At 41.0% G+C, this 27,325-nt stretch overlaps 1 protein-coding gene across 1 annotated transcript in view; it reads left to right on the top strand.

Moving 5' to 3' along the window:
• Window positions 1-2,936: 2,936 nt before the first annotated feature.
• The window catches only part of tbl1x (transducin beta like 1 X-linked), a 32,602-nt gene continuing 8,213 nt past the window's right edge, over window positions 2,937-27,325 (top strand). The window contains exons 1-7 of the mRNA XM_049594412.1: window positions 2,937-3,737; window positions 20,657-20,762; window positions 23,569-23,714; window positions 23,993-24,212; window positions 26,576-26,708; window positions 26,880-27,021; window positions 27,136-27,199. Of these exons, the coding sequence (XP_049450369.1) occupies window positions 20,705-20,762; window positions 23,569-23,714; window positions 23,993-24,212; window positions 26,576-26,708; window positions 26,880-27,021; window positions 27,136-27,199 (763 nt within the window). The 5' untranslated portion in view covers window positions 2,937-3,737; window positions 20,657-20,704. The remainder of the gene's footprint in view (window positions 3,738-20,656; window positions 20,763-23,568; window positions 23,715-23,992; window positions 24,213-26,575; window positions 26,709-26,879; window positions 27,022-27,135; window positions 27,200-27,325) is intronic.

Below are 27,325 nucleotides of genomic sequence, written 5' to 3'. Positions count from 1 at the left end.
AGTAGCTTGAAAGTTGTCAAAATAAAGTCTTTTGAGTATAAAAAAACAGAATCAGCCTGTAATATACACATCACATGCACATTTTCGTGCCAAAGAATAGAAACTCAGTGTCCTAAATGGGTGGCTATGGCCTTATTTACAGACTGGTTACCAAACTCTGTTTTTAAAGAAATATTTCACCTACAAAATGACCAATTGTCTATATATTAGTCATGCCGTGCTACCTTGAATTAGTGAAAAATACTTTGTTTTTCTTGCATGCCTCCATGGGAAAATGGCTAACATATTGATTTACTGATTCATTGGGGACCACAATTCATGCAGCATAATCCAAGTCTAATTTATCCAGTTATGTGCTCAGTACTTCTCTAAAGCCTGGTATACACTGTGTGATTATGGGCTGTCCCAGCCCAAAGATGACCAACGTGGAAGATACACAGCATAATCTTTGGTCGTGGCTTTAAAACAGTGATCCTACCTCGCACAGTGAGAGAAGTTCAAGGATGGCCATTGTCAGCCTGGAACAAAATTCTGACAGTGTCAGAAATTTGGGATGAACATCTTACTGTGTGATTGCTGTTACGACCTACATCTACCAACCAACCAAGAGAACTGTAGCATGAAATGATGCACTGGCGCTAATCTCAGAGGAACAGATGGATAGCAGCTTGTCATGGAGGCAAAACATGCTAAAAGAAATGTGTGGGATTCCAGCAAAGAGGAAAACCTTGTGGAGTTGTGGCAGCAGAAGCCTTGCCTGTATGTTGCGTCTTCCAGCTCTTACCATGATCGCCTATAGAAGGAAAAAGCATGAAAAGAAATTGTAGTGGTGCTGCATCTGCCAAGTTAGCAGCTAACAAACACACACACAGACACACTTCAGTATATAGTGCCTACAAAACTTATGGTTATTCAATAATGTGACCTTCTATGTTGTGCTTCACAGGTAGAGAAGTAAAGACCCATGCAGAATCCATTCACACTCAGTGTGTAAGGCTACTGCATTATGCGTCGTAGCCTGTGATTCAGTAGGCACTGTTATCATTTATCATGCAACCTGAGCCTGGTCTCACTTAAAGGTGTCAAATTAGGTGCTTGGGCAGTCACTTACAGCATCAGAAACCAACGCAAAAAGGCCTCCTTTAATGTTGCCATTGTGGTCTCATGGTGCCCTGTGCCATCACAGAGAAATGTGGCAGGACAAGGATGAAAGTTAAGGCGGCAAATGTCCGAGTGTGACAGGCAGGAGGGGTGGTGGATGTGTCCAGCAAACCACGACTTTCACCCAAGAGACTGGTGTTCACGTCCCATAAGATTCTAAAGCCAAACCCTGTTCTTTCTTTTCTTAAACCTAACCACATGTTTTTGTTGAAGGAAAAAAAAAAAACATTAATTTGCAACACTGTACCAACGTAATGCGTTTATTTTGAAAGAGACTGTATGAAAATGTTAAATTTTCTGTGAAAACAGAAGTGTATCTTGAAAGAAGACTATGCATGTAACAAGCAGAACTTGGCACCGTGTCCCAGATTGTCAACAACCAACGCACCCAGGGTACCTTGCACGTCACATACAGACTTCAAAACTAAACGTCAATATGTGATGAGGTTGGAGTGGGGATGTGTTGCAGTAATCATGTTTAAAGCGGCAAATAAGTCACTTCCTGGCAACATTCAAAAATTGTTTCGTAACAGGGATCAGGGTTATAATTTAAGAGGACAATATAATTTAAAAAAAACAATGTGTTCGTACAACCAGGAAGAGTCTGTGTATTTCAGTATATAATAATAACAATAATAAAAAACTTTATTTATATAGCACTTTTCTAAACCCAAGTTACAAAGTGCTTTACAGTACCATACACTATGAAAAACAAAGAAGTAAAAGAACATCATCCACAGAAAATGCAATTTAAAAATGCTAATATATACATAAACTTATACACATATGTCCATGCAAACAGATATATACTCTTACATACATACATCTATGCACACACGTCTATGCACATATGTACACATAAAGGCTGCACATACATGCAAACATACCCATAAACACACATATAAGTATACACACATGTGTATATGCAAATATAGCCGCACAAACACACCTTCAAAGTCAAACAATGTTATATAAATGCAAGTCTGTACAGGTGGGTTTTTAATAACTTTTTAAACTGAGGAACTGAGTCAGTCGACAGTAAAAGCATGATCGCCCTTGGTTAGAAGTCTGGACCGTGGGACTTTTAACAACATTTGTTTTTTTGATCTGAGGAATCTTGGAGCAGAATAGGGGGTTGAGAGCTCTGAAAAAATCAATTTAAAATATTATACAAAAATATATATTGATAAATTTGGCAGGTTTATAAATGAGGAAATGCTGTGGTGGGGGGTGCATGTTTATTCTGGAACACTTGGTGGTACTTCGACTGCAAATAAACTGGGTTTATTACTTATTTATTTAATTGGGTGGTAAATAGATTTGGGATTGTTGTATATTCGGTGTAAATAAACTTGGGAATTTGTTGAAAAAATATATGAGTAAAAGAAGAAATGTAAGACGGGTTGGGACATGTACGTTTTACTTCTACCTATTCCTTTTTGGACACTGTTATCTTTGTCTTGTTTTTTTATTTATTTTTTGGTTTGAAATAAAGTCATTCACTCATTCAAATCCACTGCTTTGAGGCCATGCAACTCAAAAGACACAGTTCAAAACACAAGCCGTAGCCGGAATATTTCCTGCGCGCATATTGCCGTGTGTACGGTAACCAAAGGAATGTGTCACACCAGTGTAGAGCCGTAATGATGTCAACTTGTTATTTACTTTCCAAATCTGAATGACTGAGCAAGGCGAAAGGAGAATTAATCAACCGCTGTGTGACCGGGCAGGCGAAAAATAGTGGAGTGTGGGGGAGGGGAAGTGGCTCACAGGCCAGATAGGCAACATATTACACTGTAGCCTGTGAGACTCAGCACACTGCCTATACTGGGGGACAAAATATCAAAGTAATAACACACTTTAGCGCGGTTTTTCGAGAGCGTGCTATTTTAACGGCGTACGTCGGGCAACCTAGTGTGTATTTTGTGTCTAAAATAAGCGGTGTTTTAGGTGCATATATATATATATACATATATATATATGTAAGCTATAGGAAACATACAGTAGCTGTGTGGGTACAGCACACAGCCCCGGTGGAAGTTAAACGACAGTAGAGGGGCAAGATGTTTACAAAGTAACATTTTAGTGTGTAATACGGGAAGTGACGTGTGCACGGTATAGACTACTGGTGGATTAAGTAATTAACCTGCATGTTTAGTGGTGTTTTTGATATTCAGGTTTAAGGTCAGTTGGCTTTCACCCCCCACCACCCCTCTATTCTCTGTCTACGTCTCTCTCCCGCTGCCGCTGAGCGCCTGCTGCTGCCGCTGTCTCTTAACGTTCCTGTTCTCAGTGAACGCTGAAACTCCACAGAGTAACTAGCCTGCAGCCCCAGCCACAGAAACTCGGGCTTATTCCAACTTTACCGCCAGTTGCGAGCGCGTCTGAGCCATTACTGCTTTGTTAGCACACCAAATTAGTCGACAGTGAGTCACAGCAGCGGCGGTCGGAACTTGAAATATGACGGTAAGCAAAATGGGAGGAAAGTCGTCGCTAGCTTGCTGAAGTTGGAGGTTCTCCTTGTGGAAGAGGAAGAGGTGGCGGCGGACACCACGAGTTCACTCTCACAATAAAAGGTAAGCCAGTTAAAGTGGCATGGTTTTAGAATGCACTGCATTCAGCCTGCTTCTGTGTTTATGCCTATATGTGTGAGTGTGTGTGTGGGTTTTACACGAGGAGGATAATGACATTCAGAAATTGGTGATTATGGCGTTGATTAGGAGGTTGCCGGCACATAGCTTAGTCACCCTTTAACTCCACACGTGTGTTGAAATTCCTGCTTGTGTCTTTTTAATTTGCTCTCTGTCGGTTTTCCAAACAACCTACTTCCCTGAGACTGTGTTTTCCACACTCACATTACACCTTGGAAGCTGGGCTGTGGACTACTTTGCAAAATAATAAGTTTTAGAGGTTGAATGTTGTCCCATTTTTGGTGAATTATTGGGATATATACTTTGCTCTTACTAGCACAATAGAAACCCTCAACCTCATATAGTTGCACTAGCCTATTTTAATATGATTTATACATATATTTATGTTGCCATACAGACTATAAGAAAGCTCATGAGTGGGGGGGCACTGCCACCAGCTTTTAAGAGACTGTTCATGTTACTGTATAACTACAATGTGAAGCTGTTTCCTGACTCTGTGTCAACACAGGCACCAATTTCTCCAACTGAAGCTTGAGGACATGGTGATTTCACATCCACAGAACACTTAATAAAACCAGTTGAGGGACCCTATAAATTCTGCTTATTTTCCAGTTAGTAGCCTTGGCTGCTCTCTGTAGTTCCTGGAATAATGGGATACAGCGTGTACAGACACAGTTAAGATGTCTCGTCTAGCCTCTGAGCATCAAAGTGTTTATTATCTTCATTAAGGCAAAGACATGAGAGGCATTCAGATGAAAATAACTGCTAAAGCACACTGCTGTTTTGAAGCCTGATTCTACTTCAATGGCCCAAATAATTAATGCCAAAGTGATGCCCCCGTTTTCGTCTTGACCCAGTGGCTGTTGTGTAGTCACAATATCAGGCGGTGTTGTTTGGCTGCTGAAATTAGAAGGAGGTATTTTAATGAAGAAGTTGCCCTCTTTGATGGGGAGACACTGACCAGACTTGATGTGACATTTTGGCGGTCACCGTTTTGGGTTTTTTGAATGGTAAGCCATTGGTCATAAGCCGGAAGACACCGACTACTCTCCACTAATGTCACAGTCACCACAGAGATACAACAATTGTTGTTAGCATTGGATTCATTTAGGCTGTAAATAAAGAGAAAAGCAGTGTTTTTTTAGGGCAGAAAGTCTTTTTCTGGAATTTCATTGTGCCAGGTTATGTAATAGGGCTATCACTTTTAACCAAGGTGAAAGAGTTAATAATGACCATGTTCGTTTTTGTAATGAATTCCAAATTTTATCATCAAATTGGTGTTGTTTTGTGACATCGTAACACAACAGATAGCTTTTTATTTGTTGTCTTAGTTATGTTCCTGTCAGGCAGTCCACAGACAGCTTGACCTTTACCCAATATTCTTGCATCTATTGCGTGAAATCCAAGATGCTTCCATGCATTGAGCGTCATGATTATTTGCTTAGCACAGCTTGCTCGTTTACTCCATTTTGTGTTAACTTATACCCCATTTCCACCAAAATTAGTGGGTATATGTAGGTGTTAAAGCCCCCTTAAATGTGATGAACTCTACATTTCTGTTTTTTTTTCTGGTGTGTCCAGTTTGACGTCATATGTGCGCTGGAAAACGAGATTAGTAAAAAGTAGAGGGCAGCATGGAGACCACGGAAAATGTTATAATGGTTAGGCTATTTCTTGTTTATATCTTTTACTATCAGTCTCTCTTTCAATTGAGTCTTGCTTATTAATTTGTTAATGGTGTTTGAGTGCTGCTTGGATGAAGACGAATGGAATTTGTGGCTAAGATAACAGGGAGTCGCGAAAATTAGCATGTCCGCCTGGGTGTCATGTTTCCATCACTGCCGATTGGAGTTGGAGCTGATGAATAACCGTGACTAGTGCAGTGTCATTTGTCCTGGGAGTGAATGCAGAGTGTAACCTTTCCCACTAAAGACAAAAGCCAGATGTTGGTGGGTTTTTTGGTCCAGTGGGAAAGAGGCTAAAGCAATAGCCTGTTGCACCATATAGTTAGCATTTTAGCATTCAGTTAATATAATATGTGGACTTAAAAGGCGAGATAAATATAGAGTGACAGTACAAATTAAAGATTCAAAATAAAATGCAGATTCAAGTTAAAAAAATCAGCTGCTCAAGATTTTGTTCTGCATGTTCAAAGAGTCTTGTCTGATATAATGCATAAAAGTGTGACAGTGCGTCACATTAAACACCAGTTAGCCATTTTGCTGATATTTCCCATATCTACTCAAATTTCAAAGTGTTCTTGTTAACATTTGCACACAGAGTCCAACCATATTGCCCTACCCTATTTGTGTGTTTACCAGTTTTGTCACCCAACCTAAGGACCTGCAGATAACCCTAATTGCAGTGGTTACAAAAACAGGTTTAGTGCTGTCTATTTAAAGAACAATAGGTGTTTTATTATGTCTTAATTGCATGTTTAAACTTAACGTCCCACATTTGCATTTATTGATCCTTAAATGTGTTATTGTCAGTGTCTAAAGTCAGTGCTACCTCTCATTATTTTTACAGAGTGAGTAGCTGTAAGTTTTCCCAATGCTTCATAGATTTTAAATCATCCCTAGTTAACATGTTGTTCGCAGGAGCTTTTATTGTCTTTCTTTTAATTTGGTGCTTCAGAAGACAGACACAGTTGCCTTTATGCCGAGTCCTCAGAGGGCATCAATTGATAATGTTGTTGGCCTACAGGTTATTGTCTGTCTGCCTCTTGCTCAGTGACAGGATCTGAAGATGAAACGTGTTGTTTTTGGTTTCAGTGCGTATGCCGTCTGACAAAAGTGGATGGCCTATCATATGTGAAGAATCATAACTCATTCATCTGATGGCTTCCATGGCTTGCATTCAGACACAGAGGAGGCAACAGCCAATCCGGCGTACATTGTTTTAGACTCTGTGTTCAAAACAAAAATGTATCCCCTGCTCATAAGTAGGGCAAGGAAGTCCCTGAGAAAGCCCATGTCAGCCTTGTGGTGCTGCAAAGCTCTGTATCGGGCTGTCCAAATATTTCTGTAGCAGTATTTATTTATGATAGGCCATGGGGGGAGGTGAGCCATTCTCTCCCTCCGCAAGAGTCGTACAGTGTGCATGGGCTACCAGCCAACTGGCAGACTAGTGGTTACTCTGAAATAACGCCCATACAAGTTCTGGCTAGTTCAAGGCTATGGTTATTTATTTGGATTTATTTTGGATTCAGGGCGGCTCTGTTTATAGTTGCATGAACTTTTGTCTGTTGTGCCTTGACTCTGTACTTGTGCGTGTATTCAAATTAAAGCAAGTAGGAGGGAACCACATGCCTTTAAGGGTGTGTTAAGTCTTCAACTGTGTCTAGCAGCTAATCAGTTTCTGTTTCCCTTTTGTCTGAAATCGTCACAGCTATTGATTGACATTTATTGTTAATAGGGCACGTTCACTTTTTAGAGCACATCTCTCTGTGTGAGGTTACATTCAGTCAGTAGACACAGACGCTGTTTCACAGGGTCAATCTGCCAGCACAAACAGGTCATCTTATATTAATGCCAACATGTAATGAAGAAAAAAAGACTAGGATCTATGGTGCTATCGTTCTAGTGAGCCTCTGAAGTAGGCTGATCATTTTTTACTAGTTTTACAGCACTATTACTGCTGATGGATGACTGTTGAGGAAGTTGTGCAAGTACATGCATGCCACAGTGTGAAACATCTTTACTAAAGGGAATTTTGTTTCGCCCCTTAGCCTTTCTTTTCCTGACAGATACTTTGTGTATTGTTCACCAGTGAAGTAAAAGTAAAGACAAGTTTGTGCTCTCAAACAGCCTACATAAAGAGAACAACATCTGAAAGATATCGCTGAAACATGAATTTGTATCATCATGCACTGATCATTCAATCAGGAGAGTTTCATACCTATAAACGCCATTGCTCCAATTGGCAGTTGAATGGGACAGATATGTATTTAATTTTTTGCTATGATACTTAACGGCTTGTGTAAATATTGCAACAATGAGACAGTGTTATAGTAAGTGTTGCAACATTCAGTAGAGAAAGGCCAGAAATACGTCTGAGCTGTGACATTGGTTGTGCAACAACAGAAAGAGCACTGACAAGTTTATTTATTAACTGTAAAATGGTGCTCAGCAAATATCTCATTATGGTCACAACTCTGTAATAACCACATTAGAGGGGCTGTATTTTTACAATTATGGCATCTCACCCCTTGCTTTTATGGCTGGCCTTTCTGTTTCTAGCATTACCCGCCACTTAAATATCTTTGTTTAATCAAGACTATTTTGAGCAATGTTGTAAATGAATGAACAGCTACCAAACTTACATGAGTCTTTGAATTTTCATGAGAGATCTGTTTTATATGTACTCAGGTTATCTGTCAAAAGCTTTGTTCTGGCAGCCAGTGATAGGGTTAGGGCTGGGTATAACCCATATCACAATAGCCCCTTTTACACTGCCTTTTCAAGGTGGTAATTTCACATTGTTATTCCGCCTCGCCATTCTGTGTTAAAGGTACAGTTGCGAAATGGGGGGACAGAGTTGCCTTTAACGTGGCACCAGAAGTAGTTACAGTGCCAAATTGACTTCTGTATAAATGGGACAGCTGGCAGTTCAGGATCATGAGTGGCACGGGTATGACTTTATGACAACATGTTATGAATGCAGCCCTCTGTGGGAGATTGAAAAGAAGCTGTTAGCTGTTAGCAGCTAACTCAAAGAAGAAGAACAGTAGCCCAATATGTCTGCAAATTGGGAAAACAATGAGGTCTGGGAGCTCTTTATCCTCTGAGCAAAGGACCAGATATACTGCCACATAAAAGGGATGGTAAATGATTGTTAAATGTGCCATGTTATAGCATTGTTGTTATTTATAAAGCATTGCTGACGCATATGTTAGATGTCACATTAGAGACCAACACAACCTTGTTTGGTTCTGTGTAAAAAATGCAAAGCCGGCATGAAGAGGGGACGTCGCAGCAGCCCTATAACACAATCTCCTTGTAAAAAGGGCTAATGTCTGTTTACAATTACTTCTGAGTGTAACAATCCTCACATCATTTAGCTCAAATCAAATTGCACTGAACAATTGCTGCCTCATTTGATAAGCTTTTAGCCACCTAAAAATAGCCCACCCAAAAACTCTTATCAGTTCAACTGTATGCTATATTTTGAATAATTTCACCGCTTTACCTTGCCATTAGACAATCTTTTCCAACAGGGAATTGAAGCCGTTAAGTCACCAGAATCCTTTTACACACAGTAATTTTACTTAACAAAACACTGAGTTGCTGGTCTACTGCCACCTTTAGGGGCAGGGTCAAAATGTTATTTCACAAAAACACCGTATTTTTTAAAACTTTTACACAGTTTATATTCATTCACATACACAATTCACTGCATACGAGTAATGATACTTATAAATTGATTTCATACAGTTTAATTTAGTTATTGTTACTAAATAACATGATTCAGTAATAACCGTCAATTCTTTTTTTCATTCACTGTACTCACCAAAATGACACAGTGTCATACAATACATGCAGTCAGCCAGTTGCTCCATCCGGCCAGTGCTTGAAAAAGTAAAATTTTCCAGACATTGCTTTACGAGAACTGTTACTCACCTTCTCAACTGTCTTCGCTCTGCTTTGCTGGTGACAGTCTCGACTCATAGTTCTGGATTATGTGAGGAGAGCGTGACGTGCGAAGACAGATCCAGGCAGGCCTGTTTACCTCACAGATGAAATGGTCAGTATAAACAGCATATGATTTGACAGACGAAAGAACATTCTTTGCGTCTTTTAGAAAAATATACGACTGGGTTGACAATGATGTGTGGTCCTAAAAGAGTTAAGCTCAGCGCAGTGTGTGTTTAGCAAGGTGTTGACGATTGAAGCAGAGACCATGGCATCCATGGCATCCATGGCACACAGCTTTATCCAAACTTGTGTGCTCGCAACTCTTATTGATCTTCCTATAGCACCTGGACAAACATTTTGTTTTGCGAAGCATCACCAAGTTCAGACAGAGCACCAGTGCGTAGTTGTGTAGGAACCAATAAGCAGAACTGAAATTTAAATTTCTCAATGATTTCTTTGGAATCGTTATTTCGGAACTGGTTCTAATTTGGGACTGGTTCTCGATACCCTACCCAAGGTAGGGTACAGGCTACAAGCACACTGCTTCGACAACACTGCTACAGAAATGCAACGACCATTTTTAGGATGTTAGTGAAAGTTTCATGTTCGCCGCTGCAGGGTTTGTAATTTCCTACTCCTTGTCATTTGAAGCTCAACGTCATACCACAGTCTGGCCTAACCAGTGGTGTAGGCGGATAAAAGGACAAGCATAATATTTGGGCAAATGTTGTACATGCATGCACCGAATCCAGTTATTGCCTCATAAGAAGGCTATGTTTGTGGCCCAGAGTCTTTATGAAATAGCATATATGTACTAGTGTTGGTATCTCATGATTGTTTGTATTTTACAATTGTAGTACCCATACAGATCTAAAATTCTCCATATTTTCAGTTTCTAAACTAACAGCCTTAACAATGTGAACTCTGAGTTCTTTCTGGTTACAACAAGAAATGGCAATCATTGCAAAACATTCATTGAATGTGCAGACAATTGCTTAGCGGTGTAGAGAACGCACACACACACACACACACACACACACACACACACACACACACACTACGAAAGGAAATCTTGGGTGTGTGGTATTAATGCCGTGTCGTACTGTGTAAATGTTAGATAAAGAAACAGTCAGAGGAAAGCTTAGAATGAAGATCAGAATTTCAGTTGTCTGCCGTGTTTGTTTGACCCTGATGTCAGATGGAAGGAAAGCTCAAGGAGAGTGGGGGGTATTTAGGGTGGCATGAGCAGCTGTTGACAGAGAAGCAAGATCTTCTGGTCACCATAGCAACACTTGTATTGCCCACACTGGTGTGTCTCTGTGTTTACAGCTTATTTGTGCAATCCTCATCTTGCTGAAAAAAGAATTGCCTGGCTGAGGCCTCTGTGTCAACTGTAACAATCTCAAGTTCATGTCTTTTGTGTTGCTGAATGGATGCAGAAATATACATTTATGTGACAAAATAAAAAGGTTGAAATTATAAAATCCTTTGTTTTTTTTTTTCCCTCTTAGTAACCTGCACTTACGGAAATTCTTGTGAAGACATACTGTATGTTCCCATAAAGATGTGATAGTTTCAGTTCCTGTTGGCGCTGGAGACAATGGCTGCATTTACAATATGTCAACACAACCAGAAGACTAGTGCCAGATGACAGATTTTACAGTTTAGTTTGACATAATGTACGGATCATTTACACTCAATTTTAGATGCAGTACACAGGAACTTGTGGCTCATGCAACACAGACGCAGAAAGTATGCACTGGCCTAGATTTGAAGCCACCTCATTTTACTACCTTTTCATTGTTGTACAGTGAATTTGACTATATAAAAGAGACTGTGTTCAGTTGTTCACTCCGTGTCTTTGACGGGTTAAAGTGGAGGGACAAATTATCCTGTTTAAATGTTATCTGCACATAATATCTTGACATAACTGTAATGGCACTGTGCTGAATGAAGAGTTATTTATTGTCTTAGTGTGAAGTAAAAATGCCGGGGCTTCTGCTTCATTCTTAGAGCATTACGGAAAGATGTTTGTTTTGTATGCATGTGCTACATTGAGCATCAAAAGAGCTCTCTCTGCCCCACAATCTCCTCCGCACAACGTATTTACTTGCCACCCGCCCCCACACAGTCATATACACATGCATGCCCTACAGCGACTGGCGCTTTGTGTGCTTACATGCACATATGAAACCATGATATTTTGAGAAACCAGAAAATCAAAGTGTTTTCATGCTCTGCAATAACCTGGTTAGTGTAAAAGCTGTCTGGACAATAATCTGATTTTTTTTTTTTTCCTACCCTGCGCTATATCCTTGAGCCATGGCTGGCATATTAAAGACATGATAATATGATGTATCGTGTGAGATGTTGTCACTGTAAAGTTATATATGATAACATAAGAAAATTTCATGAAGCCTGTTGTGGCTCTAAAGAGAGCTGCGCTAAGGTCATGTTCACACTGGCGCTATTTGGTCCACATTAAACAAACTCTGGTCCCCTTCCACAGATAGTTTGGTTGGTTTGGAGTGGTGTGAACACTCATTCGAACTCTGGTGCGTACCAAACGAGCAAACCCTGGTCTGCTGGAAAACTGGGGGTCTCGGTTCACTTGCAAGTGAACCCTGGTGCGGTTCGCTAACATTCAGAAATGCAAACAGATTATTCAGCAAACCAGGGAGAGGAAGTGAACCAAAGAGAGGAAGTGAACCAAAGAGAGGAGGTGACGTAGAGTGCAGTGCATTTTAGGTAGAAAAAAAACCCCAAAGCCAACAGCTCGAACCGGGAGAACCAGAGGTTAAAAAAAGGAAAAGTTGGAAAATGTCTCGTGGGCAGACGTGGAGCAGTGAGAACACCAGGGTAAAAACAGAAACCCCAAGACTACATAGATTTGGTGGTGCTCCATTGTTTTTATGGTGACCAAGCCAGTTGAAGGGGGTGGATTTCTGTTTTCAGTTGACCAATTGATGATCCAGGTTTTCTTCTTCCTCGTGCTTTTTTCTTCCTGGTCAGTGGTCGTTTTGGGCAATACTGCCCCCAAACGAGCGGCTGTTGTAACTGCCTGATCTTGTCCAGGCGGTTTGGTCCACTTTAAAAAGTGCAGTGTGAAAGCGACCAGAACCAAATGAAGGTGTGAAATTTTTCGACATTCCCCGCCCAATTGTACCCTCCTTGTGGGTACATGTAAATGAATCTTTTTTTTTTTTTTTTAACATAAACGCTACCTAATAAATTTGCCGTTTACAAGTAACTCTCAGTTTTAATAGCGCTCCAATGAGGTATAAAATTTTTGATTTCCTAGTTGTTTGAATTAAAAAAGAGAAAAGTCTGATGCATCAAATTCGATGCCTTCCTGTCTTTAAACTGGCGATTACAAGTTTGATAATGTTGTAGGAGTGTAATGCTGAATCTTGGGAGTTCTTTTTTTAAGTTTAGGGGACTAAAACTACCCATTAACCTGATGTTTAGACCAAAAATATCCCTGACTAATATATACAAGGATCTGCATTGGTATGGGCAAGATGAAATAATATTCAGGAAAATATAACTCTGATCTCATCTCCAATTCTTACTCATATACCTATCGATAAATTGATAGGTATGTTTTGTTCTTTTTGTGTATGTTATTGTCCACATCAATGGGCAACAACCCAGGAGTTCTCTTCTTTGAGCAATGCCGATATCCTTTGTTTCTACAGAGAATGCTAAAAGACTGCAATAGGCAAGTGGGAGTTGTCATTTTTATTTGATGCTAATGGCTTCAGCATGAGGCTGGATCTTAGGTCCTGATGCCCCCGATTAGGAGCCATCATAATGAATCCCTTCAGTGATCCTTGCTATCCATCCCCCTGGGAGAAAATACATTTGATGGTGGCGCCTGTGAATGTGCAGTTCTCCATTGAAAGAGAAAAAAAAACACACCTCTCACTATATTGCTGCAAATCTATCAAGGTGCATATCTTAGATTTGTAATTCTTGTGAGGATAGCATTGGAGCAGGTGTGCAGTAACAGTAGCTGTTGTAGTGCACAAAATAGCTCTTCTAATGTGTTACCTCGATGACCTCTTTCATTGTTAACTGTTGAAAGAACCAGTCGATTAGGCCCACTGATTCCAAGGGTGGCCAGCTCTGTGCGTGCATGTGTGTGGAGAGCCAACAGTCTGCAGGTTTTCATTCCAACTGATCACCTCAGCAGGTTATTTCACAAATGAGTTCTTCCCCTTTACTTACAGGAGTGCTAATCAGTGGGTAGCGTCTTTGGTTGGAATGAAAACCTGCAGACTGTTGTCTCTCATGGCGTGGGAGAAGTGTTTCCCCTGGAGACTGAAGGCTCCCATCCCCCACCGTTCGCCGACCTACATTGCCTGTCGCTAAGTGACTCATTGAGAGAGGCAAAGAATAATGCACAAATGGTTGTTGTGATTACCTGTGTGGGGATCATTATTTATCACCCTGCTCCCATTCCACCACCCCTCCCCCCCCTTCGATTCCCCTCCCCCACTCTATCGCTCTCACTCCCCTCCCCCCCCCAAGACTGCAGCCCAACCAGAAGCTTCAAAGGCGGGTTTTACTCAGCAGAGCAGTTCAAGAGAAAATGGCTGCTGTTTCCAGGTCTTGTTTGCACATCTGTCAGGAGGTGACTGTTCAGGAGAAAATGGGGTCCCTGGTATGCTGGTTTTCAACATCATTCTTTTCAAAACCTGCATGAGTAGGAGATGGCTGGTTGTGTAGCTCTCATTGCTACATTATTTCTGCATCAAATGTTTATGTTCAGAAAGCACTTTATTTGGTCTAAGTGATCATTGGATGATTTTATATGATAAGCCCCATTTAGAGTGTTGTTCAAGGAGTTATTTGCAGTGGCATGTTTGATTTAACCGTGTTAGCTGACATCTAAAAAATAGTGTTGAAATTGGCTATCAGCCACCAAAAATGTTTTGCAGTCACTTCATTTCATGCTTTTTATGTAACACATAAAGACTATCAGTGTTGTGTCATTGAGATTTAAGAAGGACCAATCAGGTTAAATCTGCAATTGACTCTTTTAGCTACAATGAAAAAGCCTTTTGCCTGGGGCACGCTGCCAGCATGAGCATTGTGTATGCGTTGTAGAATGCCATCCCTTTTTTGGCGCCTGTGTTAACAGTTTAGAGCAGCCACACTGCCAGTGTGAGTAGCGTCACTCAGCTGCAGAACATCTTGAGGATAGGAGTCTACTTTTTCCGCATGAGGCATGCAATTATTTATTTATTTATTTATTTTAGCAAAAATAGACAGTAAAAAATTGTCTTGTTGATTATTTTGACAGTGTACCACCTTACACTACAGTGGCAATGTTTATGTCTCTCAGACATGATAAAAATGAAATATTTATTATCAACTCAACATTTTGTGGTTCTGTTTCAAATTAAAAGCCCTCTGAAAACGATTCTGTGGACAGAATCTCCTCACTCGTTAACACAATGACTTTTATTGTGAAACATTGTCATGACTGTGCTTTTGAAAATGCAGTGGCTTGCGCAGCTCTGTGAATTTGTAGAATGCCAACTTTTAATTGTGGAAATACAGTAGTTATAGCAGCAGGTATCTCTGCAGCGGCAACACTGTAAGTGTGAACTACAGCCATTCAGCCAGGTTGCCATCATGCACTGCTCATGTAGGCAGTGTGGCCTGGGCATTAGGTGAAAGCAGGTTTCCAAGCTTCTTTGCAGTGACTGATAATTCATGCTGTCTGTATGGCCTCTCTTCTCTGAGAAGATATGTATTCATTCTTAAAAATAACTATCAACAAAATATGAATGTATCTTAATTTCCATTAAGGTTATGACGGTAAAATATATCATGCAACAGTTGACATGTGTCCACCAGTAGAGATTTGGTAGTATGGTCTCTATTGCAGGAGCTATTCAGTGCAGGCTTTGTATAGGGCTGGGTCCTGTGATCTCCTGATCATGTGAATACACTTGCTTCCATGGTAATATTATATGGCCAGACATGAAGGGGAAGGGTTACGTGGTAAATTCAGAAACCGGTTACACTTGAAATTTTTACTTTCAGGAACTTCAAAGCTTCTGTTTTCTCAGAATTTTAGTTTTACAGTTGCGAGTCTTGTTCTTAAGTCTCGTGTCGTCTCATGTGAGGCAGACATTCTTTTGTTTGTACGGAAGTTCTAGATTAAAGAAGAAATGTTATGGATGTTATGGTTACTTTAAGTCACTTTTAAAATTTAATTTACAGCACAATTAGCGTATTGTGATTTATAGCCTACTTTTACTGTGATATAAAATTACATATACTGTGATAGAAGATTTTGGTCATATTGCCCTAATATTCTAACGTTAGATATTTCCTCCTTTCTTTTAACTCTGAATGATATCAAAGCTGAATTTGCACCATCTCTCAAAGTGCTGTCTTGTGCACACACCTCAAATATTTCACAAATTAATAATCATCTCTGTTCTTATCTAATACATTTCAGTACTTCTGTAATCTATGGGACTGGCTTGTTCCTTTTTTTTCTCCAGAGAACTCATATCATAACACTTTGTCTAAACTTGTGAGTAACAAAAATAACTCTCCTTCATTACGTCTCCCCTCAAACTAGTCCCTACAAGCAAGTTCTGTTCCTCACCATATAGCCACATGTATTGGTCAAACCTATTCATGAGTGAACACTTTCTTATTGGCTGTCAGACCTTCCTCTACAATGTGTCTGCACGTGGTAAACCACAGACTCTGGTTGGAGAGCTGTTATGGTTCGGGGGTCATTCATTGGATCTTTTAATACTTGCAGATTCAAAATGTCATGCCAGAGCATATCTTAACATAATAACGCTATATTAGATGGATATCTTTTACAAGACAATGCTCTATGTCATCAGGAAATTGCTTGAACCTGAGGTAGCAGTGAGCATTGTATACATCAGCTGTGTAGTGAACGCAGCAGTTCTGCGAAACCTGCTGCTGTCTGTTTCTTTGTTATTTTTTCTTTTTAACAATCAGCCACAGAACCACTATGCACTCAGAAGTGACAGTGCGTACAGCCAAATACACAATCCATGTAGTTACATTAGTAAGATGAAAGAAAATGTACTTTGAAGCCTAAATATACGCTTTGTAAGAGGAGGGTGAGTTGTTGTGTAGTCAGATTTGATTACAGTTTAAATGTATCTGTTTTTCAGATGATTAAAATGGAAGACTAAGAGAACACAGGGTGATTCAGTATGAAGGCCTGTTTGGCCACAGCTTCAGGACATAATGCACTCACGGGCGCGAAAGGACAAAGCCCCAGCAGGATGGTGGTGTAGTTTACATTGCCAAATATTTGCTGCAAGATTGCAGTAAACATCCTCAACTTAACCATAATTAGCCGGATGAGCGCAGCAGGTGTTCTCGTCATTGACATATTCATGTTTCCATTTGTCTGTCCTATCTATTGTCTGTCTTTGCTGCTGTCCTCTGTTTTCATTTGGGAATGTTCAAACATGCAAACATGCTTTCAAACAATTGTTATTCAGTGTAAGAGACCATGAAGTGAAAATAATAATGCAAAGTACAGGAAACTGTAGGTCAGATAAAAACTAATAAAAATGCCTTGTATAACTGTCAGTTGCTCCCATTTTTGTACTTAAATGTTGTCATCTCTGGGTCCAGACACTGGGTCTGTTGCAACAGTGTCTTGTCACACCAAGAACAATTGCTCATTTCCTCGTGTTGTCTGTAATGCGTGATTGGCAAGTCACTGTTCTAATCTGCAAGTTGAAAGAATATATACAGCAGTGTGAGGACTTTCTGAGGAGAAATTTAATTCGGCATGATGAAAAAGTAACAGATGTATTTGTATGCAGTGCCGATTTCAGCCAGAACTGTGTAGAAAACAAACTGCACTGGTAAATGAGATGTAGTGCAGAGAGCGTGCATGGCAGCTCCATTGTTTGAGTTTTGTGGGTGAGTTCAAATTAAATTTGAATTGACACATATGTTACAGTAACAGCTGCAGTGCTGGGCAGGCTTGTAACATTAAACGGCTTGTTGCCGTGTCAAATGAACACATTCGTCTTTGCCTCAGATACACACAGAGTGAGAATTACACCTTGTTTTGCTGCTGATGAGAGTAAATCAATTTGGTGCATGTAACGCATAATCTGGTCTCATTCCTCAGATGTATTGATACTCTGCACTTTTAATTGTCTTTCTTGTAAGGTTGAAGGTGTTAATGGTGGTGAGATTTGATCCATATTGCCATAGCAACTGTACATACGTGGAATAGTTGTTGTGTTGGGATTGGAGGTTGCTTGCATTATTTTCAGGGTCCTCTTGATTTCATTTGCATCTTAGTGAAACACCCGCCCATACCATCTGGGCTTCTGGACTTCTGTGGAAAAACATGACTCTAAATGAGGTTTCCTGTGCCCTCTGTAAGCTGCAGTATCACATTATTACAACAACTATAACCAAGGATGTGTGCTGTTACATTGTGTCTACTGTAAACAGTGTTTTTGTAGTAGCAGCCTTATATGCAGGTGTTTATTCCTTTGTGGTGTCTTTCTCCTTTTTCAGAGGGATCATATCTCCAGGCTTTGACTCCACTTATCACTTCAGTGGATAAAAACCTCAGAGCCATTGCCGAGGTTAGCATTTTGTCTGGTCTCCCGGAAGGTACATTGTTTGGTCAAAGGAGGCTTGGATGCCCAGGGAGTTGTGTAATGGATGGTGGCATCATGGGCCCATCTGATAGAGGGATTATTGCTGCTGCCCTGCACCAATGGGCCCTGAGCCCCTCCAGGCTGCCTGTTAATTACGTTTCCAGTTGTTTGGTATGTAGCTGTGGCGGCCTTGGGAGCAGCGGCTGCTTCGCTTTGATGTGGCTACCCCTAGTCGTATATGTAAGCCGAAGATAAACACAGTGGCGGTGGTCAAATCAGGGCACGTTGGCTAATGTAGACAAGCTCAGTGTTGTTGTGCTTGCTGGCAGAATAGAGCACCGAGCATTTGCCTTTGAGTGAGAGTTTTGCTTGTTGATCTAAATAGGAATGAGAATATGAAATAGTGAGATCAAAGCACTATTTGCTTTTTCTAGTAACATTTCTGTGAGATCCTGTTCTGCTTTTTTGCAGGATTTTCTTTTACTTGAGGTCTAACTTTAAGGTTACCTGCAGAGTTTTTGACCTCTAGTAACACGGTGGAGCTGTTTATTTATGAGCAGGCCCCCGTTCTGTTTGTCTTGTGCACACGCACGTGGATGCCCATGCACACCATACACATCATTTAAGTCAAGCTCCTTACCCTCTTAGAGCGAGATCAGCTGCCATATAACAGGGACAATAAATGATGGTTATTGCCATATTATGCTGTTGTTATTAGATGCATATGTTGTGTGTTACATGTCACATGAGAGGCAGACGCTGTTTTACATCATGCCCGTCATGCCTCTTTTGCATCTGAAACGCTGGCATGCTATCTGAAATCACACACTCGAGCGGCAGTATGCTGGCATTGTTTGGTTCTGCATAAAAAAATGCAGAGCCAGCGCAATGAAGGGTCTTCATCATGGCCCAGTCGTGGGATTTCTGACTTAACCTGGCTGTGAAGCACCAACAAAGGTAGAGAAGTAAAAACACTGCCAGTTAGAAAACACCAGTGTGAACAGAACAGGATTTAAAATGGTTAAAAATCTGCTTTGCAACATCAAGAATACACACTTTGAGTTTTGGTGAATGTCAGCTTTTGTTCGTCTAACATGGCACTCTTTCACTGCACTCCCTTTTATATTCAAAAATAAAAATGACACTTCATTTTGTGGCTGCACCAGTTGCAGAGGTTGTTTTAGTTCCAGCCCTTAACATGTCTGCTGTGGCACAATAAAGGCAGACTCCATCTGAAAGAATATACCAAGGTGAAAGTGAATAATTCATGTTGAGTAACATGTTCAAGCCCTCTGGCTGTATGCCCACTGGTAATTGGGACAACACCATTCTCTGTCTATTTTGCTCGATCTCTCTTGTTGCTACGCTACCAAAGGGGAACTTGAGTGGGCCTGGACAGTGTTTGGAATGAAAGTTGGACAGCCTTGCAGTCTTCATACCTGACACCAGCACCAGCACCACCTCACCCCCGTTATTTCTCTTTGTATTCTCAGCAAAATGTCTGTCCCTTCATCTCCCAGTGAGAGCGCAGGAAATAGTTACAGTTATGTGGTTATACACGGTTATGTAGTTTGTCATGACTCATTCTCAGCGTGATTCTTCTGTCGGGCAACTTTTTTCCCCAACCATAACCTGCTTGGAGAGCACTCTTTTTCTGTCCATATGTGCTGTACATTTATGTGTGTTTACATTGTGTGCGTGGGTGTATAAACAATGTTCCAGCTCCATTTTCCCCTGCTCTTGTTAAGCATATGTGTGAGCCATTGGGAAATTATGAACTCCTCAGTATTTTCGCAGTGTTCATCAGCCTGAGGACAAAAACATGATGGAATTAAAACTGTAATTGCCTTTTTTGTTTCTTCAGCTCCCTTCAGTTTTGAGACAGTCTCAATGGAAATGTTAACATAAGCTCACTAAACACAACTATTTGTTGAAAATAAGTCAGAAGTGAAGGTCAGGGCGACTGCTATGAATAATTCGCCTCTTGCTCTCTTCTGTAATTTACTAGATGGGCAGTGGACAGGCATTTAATATCCTTACTGCTTTATCAGGGCTCTTTCCATCTAGATGGTTGGCTGGGTCACTAATGGGAAGCACCATTCAGTTCTCAGTGAGAGCCAAATGGATATAGACACTCCCATTAGGCCAGAGAAGAGAGGCTGGAAATACTCACATTCAGTACTAGACATGGATTCACAGGTCAAGTGACCCAGCTATTGACATTGTCAAAGGAAGGAATCATGCAATGGACAAGACAAGAGTGAGTGTGTATGCACAGAGGTTGGATGTCAGCGCTGTCCCGTGTTTGTGTGTGTGTGTGTGTGTGTGTGTGTGTGTGTGTGTGTGTGTGTGTGTGTGTGTGTGTCTATTAAAATATGTCGGCTCATGTCTGCATCACTAACCAAGTATAAGGACAGATTTATGCAGTGTGCAGAATTTACATCTATTTTTATCAGAGTGTGATAGAAATACTTTTTAGATTGGCCTTAAAAAATGTCATATGCAAAACCACGGAGTTAAATATTAATCTCAACTCCTGTTTTTTTGTTGTTGTTTTTTTCAGGAGTGAGCCCATCCTTCCAACATACCTCCTCCCTTTCATTGGGCTAAGATGAGTATTACCAGTGACGAAGTGAACTTCTTGGTCTACAGATATCTCCAAGAATCAGGTTTGTCTCACTAATATCTGCTAAACACACTTACACTGTTTTATTCTAAAAAAAAAAAAAAATGGATTTAGTTGGTATTCCAAGGTTTTGCTCAATACACACATCTTGTTTGACCTTGGACTTATTATCTAGAAAATATAATTATCATCCATGAACAGTTTCAAAAGACAAAGCATATAACAATAGGGGTTGGTATTTCTAGGCACCTAAAAATTCGAGTTTGAATCGGAGGGCTACAATGTGATTATAAGACCATTATTGATGCATCTGGACACATCAGAATGTTTTATTATTTATATTTCCTCACTCAAGACTGTGTGCTTCTTATATGACATAGAGCATTTGTAATGATCCATAATTAAAACAAACAGAAACTGAATTTACTTCCATTGTCTTCTATTAATAGTATGTAACAAAAGGAGGAGATGTGCTAACTGGAAGGTTAAATTTGCTTACGTCTTTCCCATATTTCAACATACATATATTTAGCCATAGACATAGTCTGGCTCACAGGGTGTAGACTGCTGGTATAAACCTGCCATTGGCTTCCTATTTCAGACAGAATTTTTGTCCCCTTCCACTTTTTGTGTGTTACTATTCTCAAAATCCTCTTCACTGTTTGAAACTAGTCTCACATAACCAGAACCACTGTATTTCCACACTTTGTTTAAGCACTATGCTTGAAACAACAACAACCTCTGAGCTAGCAACCTACACACTAAAAGGCCTTTTAAATTTTTTATGTAGTGTTTTCTTTTGAAGGGATTCAACCATTTTAATGCCTGATTTCGCCTCACAGCATGCAAATGTTCCACCAAAACAAGTTCCCTCCCTACACTATGCTGCAAGGGCTCTGCCACAGCATCCAGGGCTAAGAACCGCCCAAGATGATTCTGATTGGTTTAAAGAAATGCAAACAATCCAGAGCGTTTTTCTTTTACTGTGTGTGCAATTATGATGGGTTCAGCCAGACCTTTCAACAGTACTGGCATGGCACAAGATAGGTCTGGCTATGTGAGACTAAGGGTGCTGTCAGACCTTGCTTTGGTCCGAATCAGGGACTAATTTTGTTTCAAAGATGCATAGTTGACTAGAGTTGGTTCGTGTTCTCACGGCAGCATTTACAAGCGGACCAGATCAAATGTGAGAAAGCTGCTCTTGATTGGTCAGAATTTCCATGTGGGAAAAATCCAGGAAGTAAACAAAACGTTGAAGAAGAGTACACTTGCAAGATAAATGTGACACTTTTTTTTTCTTTTTTTTAAAGATATTTTTTGGGGCATTTTCGCCTTTAATGGATAGGACAGACAAGTGTGAAAGGGGGAGAGAGAGAGGGAGTGACATGCAGCAAAGGGCCACAGGCTGGAGTCGAACCCGGGCCGCTGCGGCAACAGCCTTGTACATGGGGCGCCTGCTCTACCACTAAGCCACCGACACCCCAAATGTGACACTTTCTAATGTCACAATGGAGGGACAACTACGCAGGTTGATTTTAGCGCTGGTCATCGTGGACTATATTGCTGTTATTGTTCATTTAAGTCAAACCATACAGTTTGAAAACAAGGCGCGGCTCCAACTAGAAAACAATGTGTTGATGCATTGGATGTGCTGAATGTGCATATTAAGGCAGTACAGGAGGAGGTGCACATTAATAATCCTCCAGGACTGTAACATGCTCATGTTTAACCCAAACAATGTGTCATGTGACTGCAGTTGGTTCTGATCGAGGTCGGAACACCATACCGAACCGTACCAGAGTTCGTTGGTAAATGGACCGAGACCACCTCTTGAAAAAGGTCTCAGTCCGGTTGTTTTGGTGGCCACCTGAGTGCAATTGCTGTGTTCACACCTGCGCAAACAAACAGCACTTAGGGGGCAAACAGACTTGAGTTCAATTGAACCAAACAGGGCAGGTGTGAAAGCACCCTAAGTAAGACACAACTTGCATACAGTGTGGTCTTTCTCCAGGTCCCTTTTCACTTTAACTCCATAGAAAACCATACGCTAGCTTTTAAATCAGGGGGTCAAATCATCTGTGGTTGCTCACGTTCAGCCATCCTCACCAAAACTTAAAAAGCAGCCTAGCTTAGAGCATTAACACATCACCCGTACGTATGTCTGATATACTTCACTATCCGATTGGCTCAGCCGTGAGGAAGGTACAGCACGGTCTTGCAAAATTGTTACAGCCAATCATATAATGTTGAAGAATTGGGTTTTAAATGTCTGATTATTGACTTTTCTGCATAGAGACATAATCTTTTAAGAGAGAATCGTGATGCATTTAAGAATCGATTTCTCCCCCCCTCTTGCACTTAAAATGCTACTCTTTGTTTGTGTTATGCCTCATCAAACATGGTTACTTCAATGAAAATATGTTCCCCTCTGCTTATAGCAGATGGAAATAAACAGGCTGTTCAGCCTCTCTAACATGAACACCTTGTGGGTGCACAGAATATTGCCTTGCTCCTTAGATGTCAACATGCTGTTCACTCTTCAATAGGGACTGGATCAATAATTAAAATCCCAGCTCCTGTGTTTTATTACTGTTTTACTGAGACTGCTTCTGAAGCCATCTGGCAGAAAACAAGCCACTAGTATCCCTGAGACATCAACATTGCTATTGGCATGCCTTATTATACTCTCAAATGCCATACTTGTTATGCCATTCGGTTTTTGTATTCAATTACTGTTAGCTTTGTTTGGATCAGACAAGACTTCTCTTTGAATATTTGTGTTGTGTTTGTGTTCATCTTGCGCTCGGCACTCTCCCTTTTAATGAATGTGAATGGTGTTTTGTTTTCAGGTTTCTCCCACTCAGCATTCACCTTTGGCATCGAGAGCCACATCAGCCAGTCGAACATCAATGGAACACTAGTGCCCCCTGCAGCCCTCATCTCCATCCTGCAGAAAGGGCTTCAGTATGTGGAGGCAGAAATCAGCATCAATGAGGTGAGAGCAGAGACCTGCTGTTACTGACTCCCACTCATGTTTTCTATCCTTAAATGATACAAAGACAGACTTTGATCTCTATGACAACACACCAGGTTAGCTGCAAATGCTTTTAACAGTTTCAGTCATTTCTATACTGTAAGCAACACTGAAGGTTAGTGGTAGAATTCCAATTAGGAAACACTGTTCACCTCTTTAATTCATCACTATCAGGAAACATGACTCTAGACAAGTCGTATTGGCTCATGGTGTGTTATTAACTGCTTTTGCCCTCACAGGATGGTACAGTCTTTGACGGTCGGCCGATCGAGTCACTGTCGCTCATCGACGCAGTGATGCCAGATGTGGTGCAGACGCGGCAGCAGGCCTTCCGCGACAAGTTAGCCCAGCAGCAGGCAGCCTGTGCCATGGCAGCGTCCACCTCTGGAAACCAGTCCAACACACCAAAGAATGGAGAGGCCACTGTCAATGGGGAGGAGAATGGCACTCACAACATGAGTATGTTGAACACTCTAAATACAAGAATGCCAATATCTCAAAGTAGGAACTGAGGAAAATCAAGTAGAGTACAACCTCGATTCAAAAAATAAAAATTGAGATGCTGTGTAAAATATAAATAAAAACAGTGTAATGATTGGTAAATCCATTTTGACAAGATACAGCACAAAGACAGGACATTTAATGCTCAAACTGATGAACTTTATTTATTTATTTTTTGTAAATATACTCATTCTGAGTTTGACGCCTGTAACATGTTCCAAAAAAGTTGGGACAGGGGCTTGTTTACCACGGGGTTACATCCCCTTTCCTTTTAACAACACTCATCACGTGTTTAGAAACTGAGAGCAGTTATTGTTGAAATTTTCAAGGTGAAATCAGTGATAGGAGGACGGTGGAAGAATGGGCCAAAATCCCATTTGAACACTGTGCAACATTAGTCTCTTCACATAGGAAGTGTGTTGAAGCTGGCATTGCAAACAAAGGATTTCATCAAGACATTATTTCCTGCGTCACTCCACTTGTTCTAGAGTGGGGAGTGACACGCAGCAAAGGGCCGCAGGCCAGAATTGAACCCATGGCCTCTGCATCAAAGCAATGCCTCTGTACATGGGGCGCCGGCATTATCCACTACGCCACCGACATGTTAATAGCTGCTTTGGAAATATGTTGAACACTTATTTCCTTCACTGTATTTCAAAAAGGATTAGCAAATCATGGTTTTCTGTTTCTATGTGCATTTTACACAGTGTCCAAACTTTTTTGGAATTGGGGTTGTACAAAAAAAAGTCTTTCTGCCATGTACGTTTTTAGACTTGCAGCTCAGAGAAATCTAAGGAATGTTGTTTTCATTGAAATTTAAGATAATGTAAAGGTCTGCATGGCAAAAAGAGTCAGAAATTAACCTTTAAGGCCACACTCTTACTAGTAGTCAACATATTTTGTTTCTTCAAACCCAAACCATCATGGCAGTGTCAGGATTCTGATTTTGACTCATAGTAATGCGTAGTTTTCTCAGTTTTGAATTGTAAGTGACTACATTAATATTTCAAAATACTGTTAGATCTGCACTATGGTATGAATCCGCATGTGGAACATTTTCAAAGACGTGGCAGGCAGGAGTTTCTCTTCCTGTGCTGTGTTGTGGCTCTGCTGCCGTCATAAGAAAGCAGCCTAGCAGTTGCATTATTACACCTACTGAACCATCAGTGTTTCTACCTTAGGTGACATATCCAAACGATCACATGGTTTTACTCGGAGAAGCGGAAACAGCCGTGTGGTTTTTCGCAGAATGTGATATCATTAGCGGCTCTTTAGCTTCTTCTGCGAGTGAAACCAGAGAGGTGTAGATCAGGTGGAGCTCGAGACAAGGGGAAGCGGCGTGGATGTGCGTGTCAGCACATCCTCAAGGAATTCAATTCGAAGGTGTAGATGGCAACAGGAAGAGTCGGGTGTGAATAAGGTTTCGCTGTCTTTCTGGCTTTCACGTGGTGGAAATGATCTGAAAGCTTTCACATGTTCTCAAGGCTAGATCCTTTACTGTGACTAGGTACACATTATACTGTGATAATCGTGTGCCCTCCAAGTGGGTCAGTATTTTCTGACTGTGATAAATAAAAAATTGCCCTGGCAGAAACACAGCCACTTCACCTCCTTAAACAGTCACTATGTTTACATGCATGCTAATGGTCCACTGTTATTTTTAATATGACAATATTCTGTAGCATTTTCCAATTAAGACATTTGGGATATGGGTTTTAGGAGCATTGTTTGGATTTGTGTACATTGCGTCCCGAATGTGCATCTCAATTGGGGTTTTTACTGCAGTTTGTTTGCGACACACGACCTCTTTCTTGTTTATGATCAGCTTTGTGTGTTGCCATGGATGCCTTGCACAAAATCCATCTAGCCAACAGTTTGCAAGGCTGGGGTAGAGACGCATGCCCAAAAGAAAAGCCCATGTTTCTGCTCAGAAGGAGAGACACACCTACTTTTAAACTGTATAAAAGACGTGGATATCAACAGGTTCTTGGATCTGTGCAAACATCGCAACAGTGACCATTTCAAGGAGGTGGTGTAAGGAATGAAAGCTGACGGAGGCTCTGTGCGCACAGTCGAAAACCTTCACCATTCGCCAGTGGTGGAAAACTTTGAAATAATCCTATTTTGAGACAAAAATGCAAAGTGGCAAATGCGACTCCAGCCGGTCCACTCACTAGTCAGTTATGAGAGGTACATTTATCAGACCTTTATTTATAGTTTGCCTAAAAGTGTGGGCATATTTGTGTTTGCATGCATGTGTAATATAAATATGTGTGTGCGTGTGTCTGTCCATCTCTGTGTCTGTGCCCACTCTCGCTCAGATAACCACAGCGAGCCCATGGAGATGGACGTGGACGTGGAGATACCAGCCAGTAAAGCCACAGTGCTCCGAGGCCACGAGTCTGAAGTGTTCATCTGCGCCTGGAACCCTGTCAGCGATCTGCTGGCCTCGGGGTGAGTCCCTGTCTGTGCTGAAACAGATCCTAATACGTGCTGGATGAGTCATGCTATATTGTGCGCTCGCTTTGGCTTTTATTTCATAAGATATATGGCCTCATAAGTTCCATCGCTGACAGCTTATATTCCAACAATCTTTTGACCCCCTCCTGCTGCGCTGGTATTCAGCTCGGGGGACTCCACCGCCAGGATCTGGAACCTGAACGAGAACAATAACTCCAACTCCACCCAGCTGGTGCTGCGCCACTGTATCCGAGAAGGTGGCCAGGATGTCCCCAGCAACAAAGACGTCACCTCACTGGACTGGAATGTAGGTTTCTGATCATCCATCCACATCTGTCCTTTTCTGCTTTCACCATGTGGTTAACAGACTGTGCAGCTGAGGACAGTTAAATAACAATCCTGTTATCTTTCCATCCAACAGAGCGATGGGACTCTCCTGGCAACGGGCTCGTATGATGGATTTGCCAGGATATGGACAAAGGATGGTACGTCCTCCATCATTCCAGCAGTGTTGTTCCCTCAGTCATTAGCTTTACGGCATTGTTACTGTGAATAATGCAACCTCTGTGACAATTTTTTGAAGGATAATTTCTAATAGAAATGGATATGGT

The sequence above is a fragment of the Epinephelus fuscoguttatus genome, linkage group LG13 (assembly GCF_011397635.1).
Source record: "Epinephelus fuscoguttatus linkage group LG13, E.fuscoguttatus.final_Chr_v1".
NCBI classification, from domain to species: domain Eukaryota; kingdom Metazoa; phylum Chordata; class Actinopteri; order Perciformes; family Serranidae; genus Epinephelus; species Epinephelus fuscoguttatus.
Note: the sequence above shows the minus strand (reverse complement) of the source record. Positions and strands in the feature narration are given on the sequence as shown.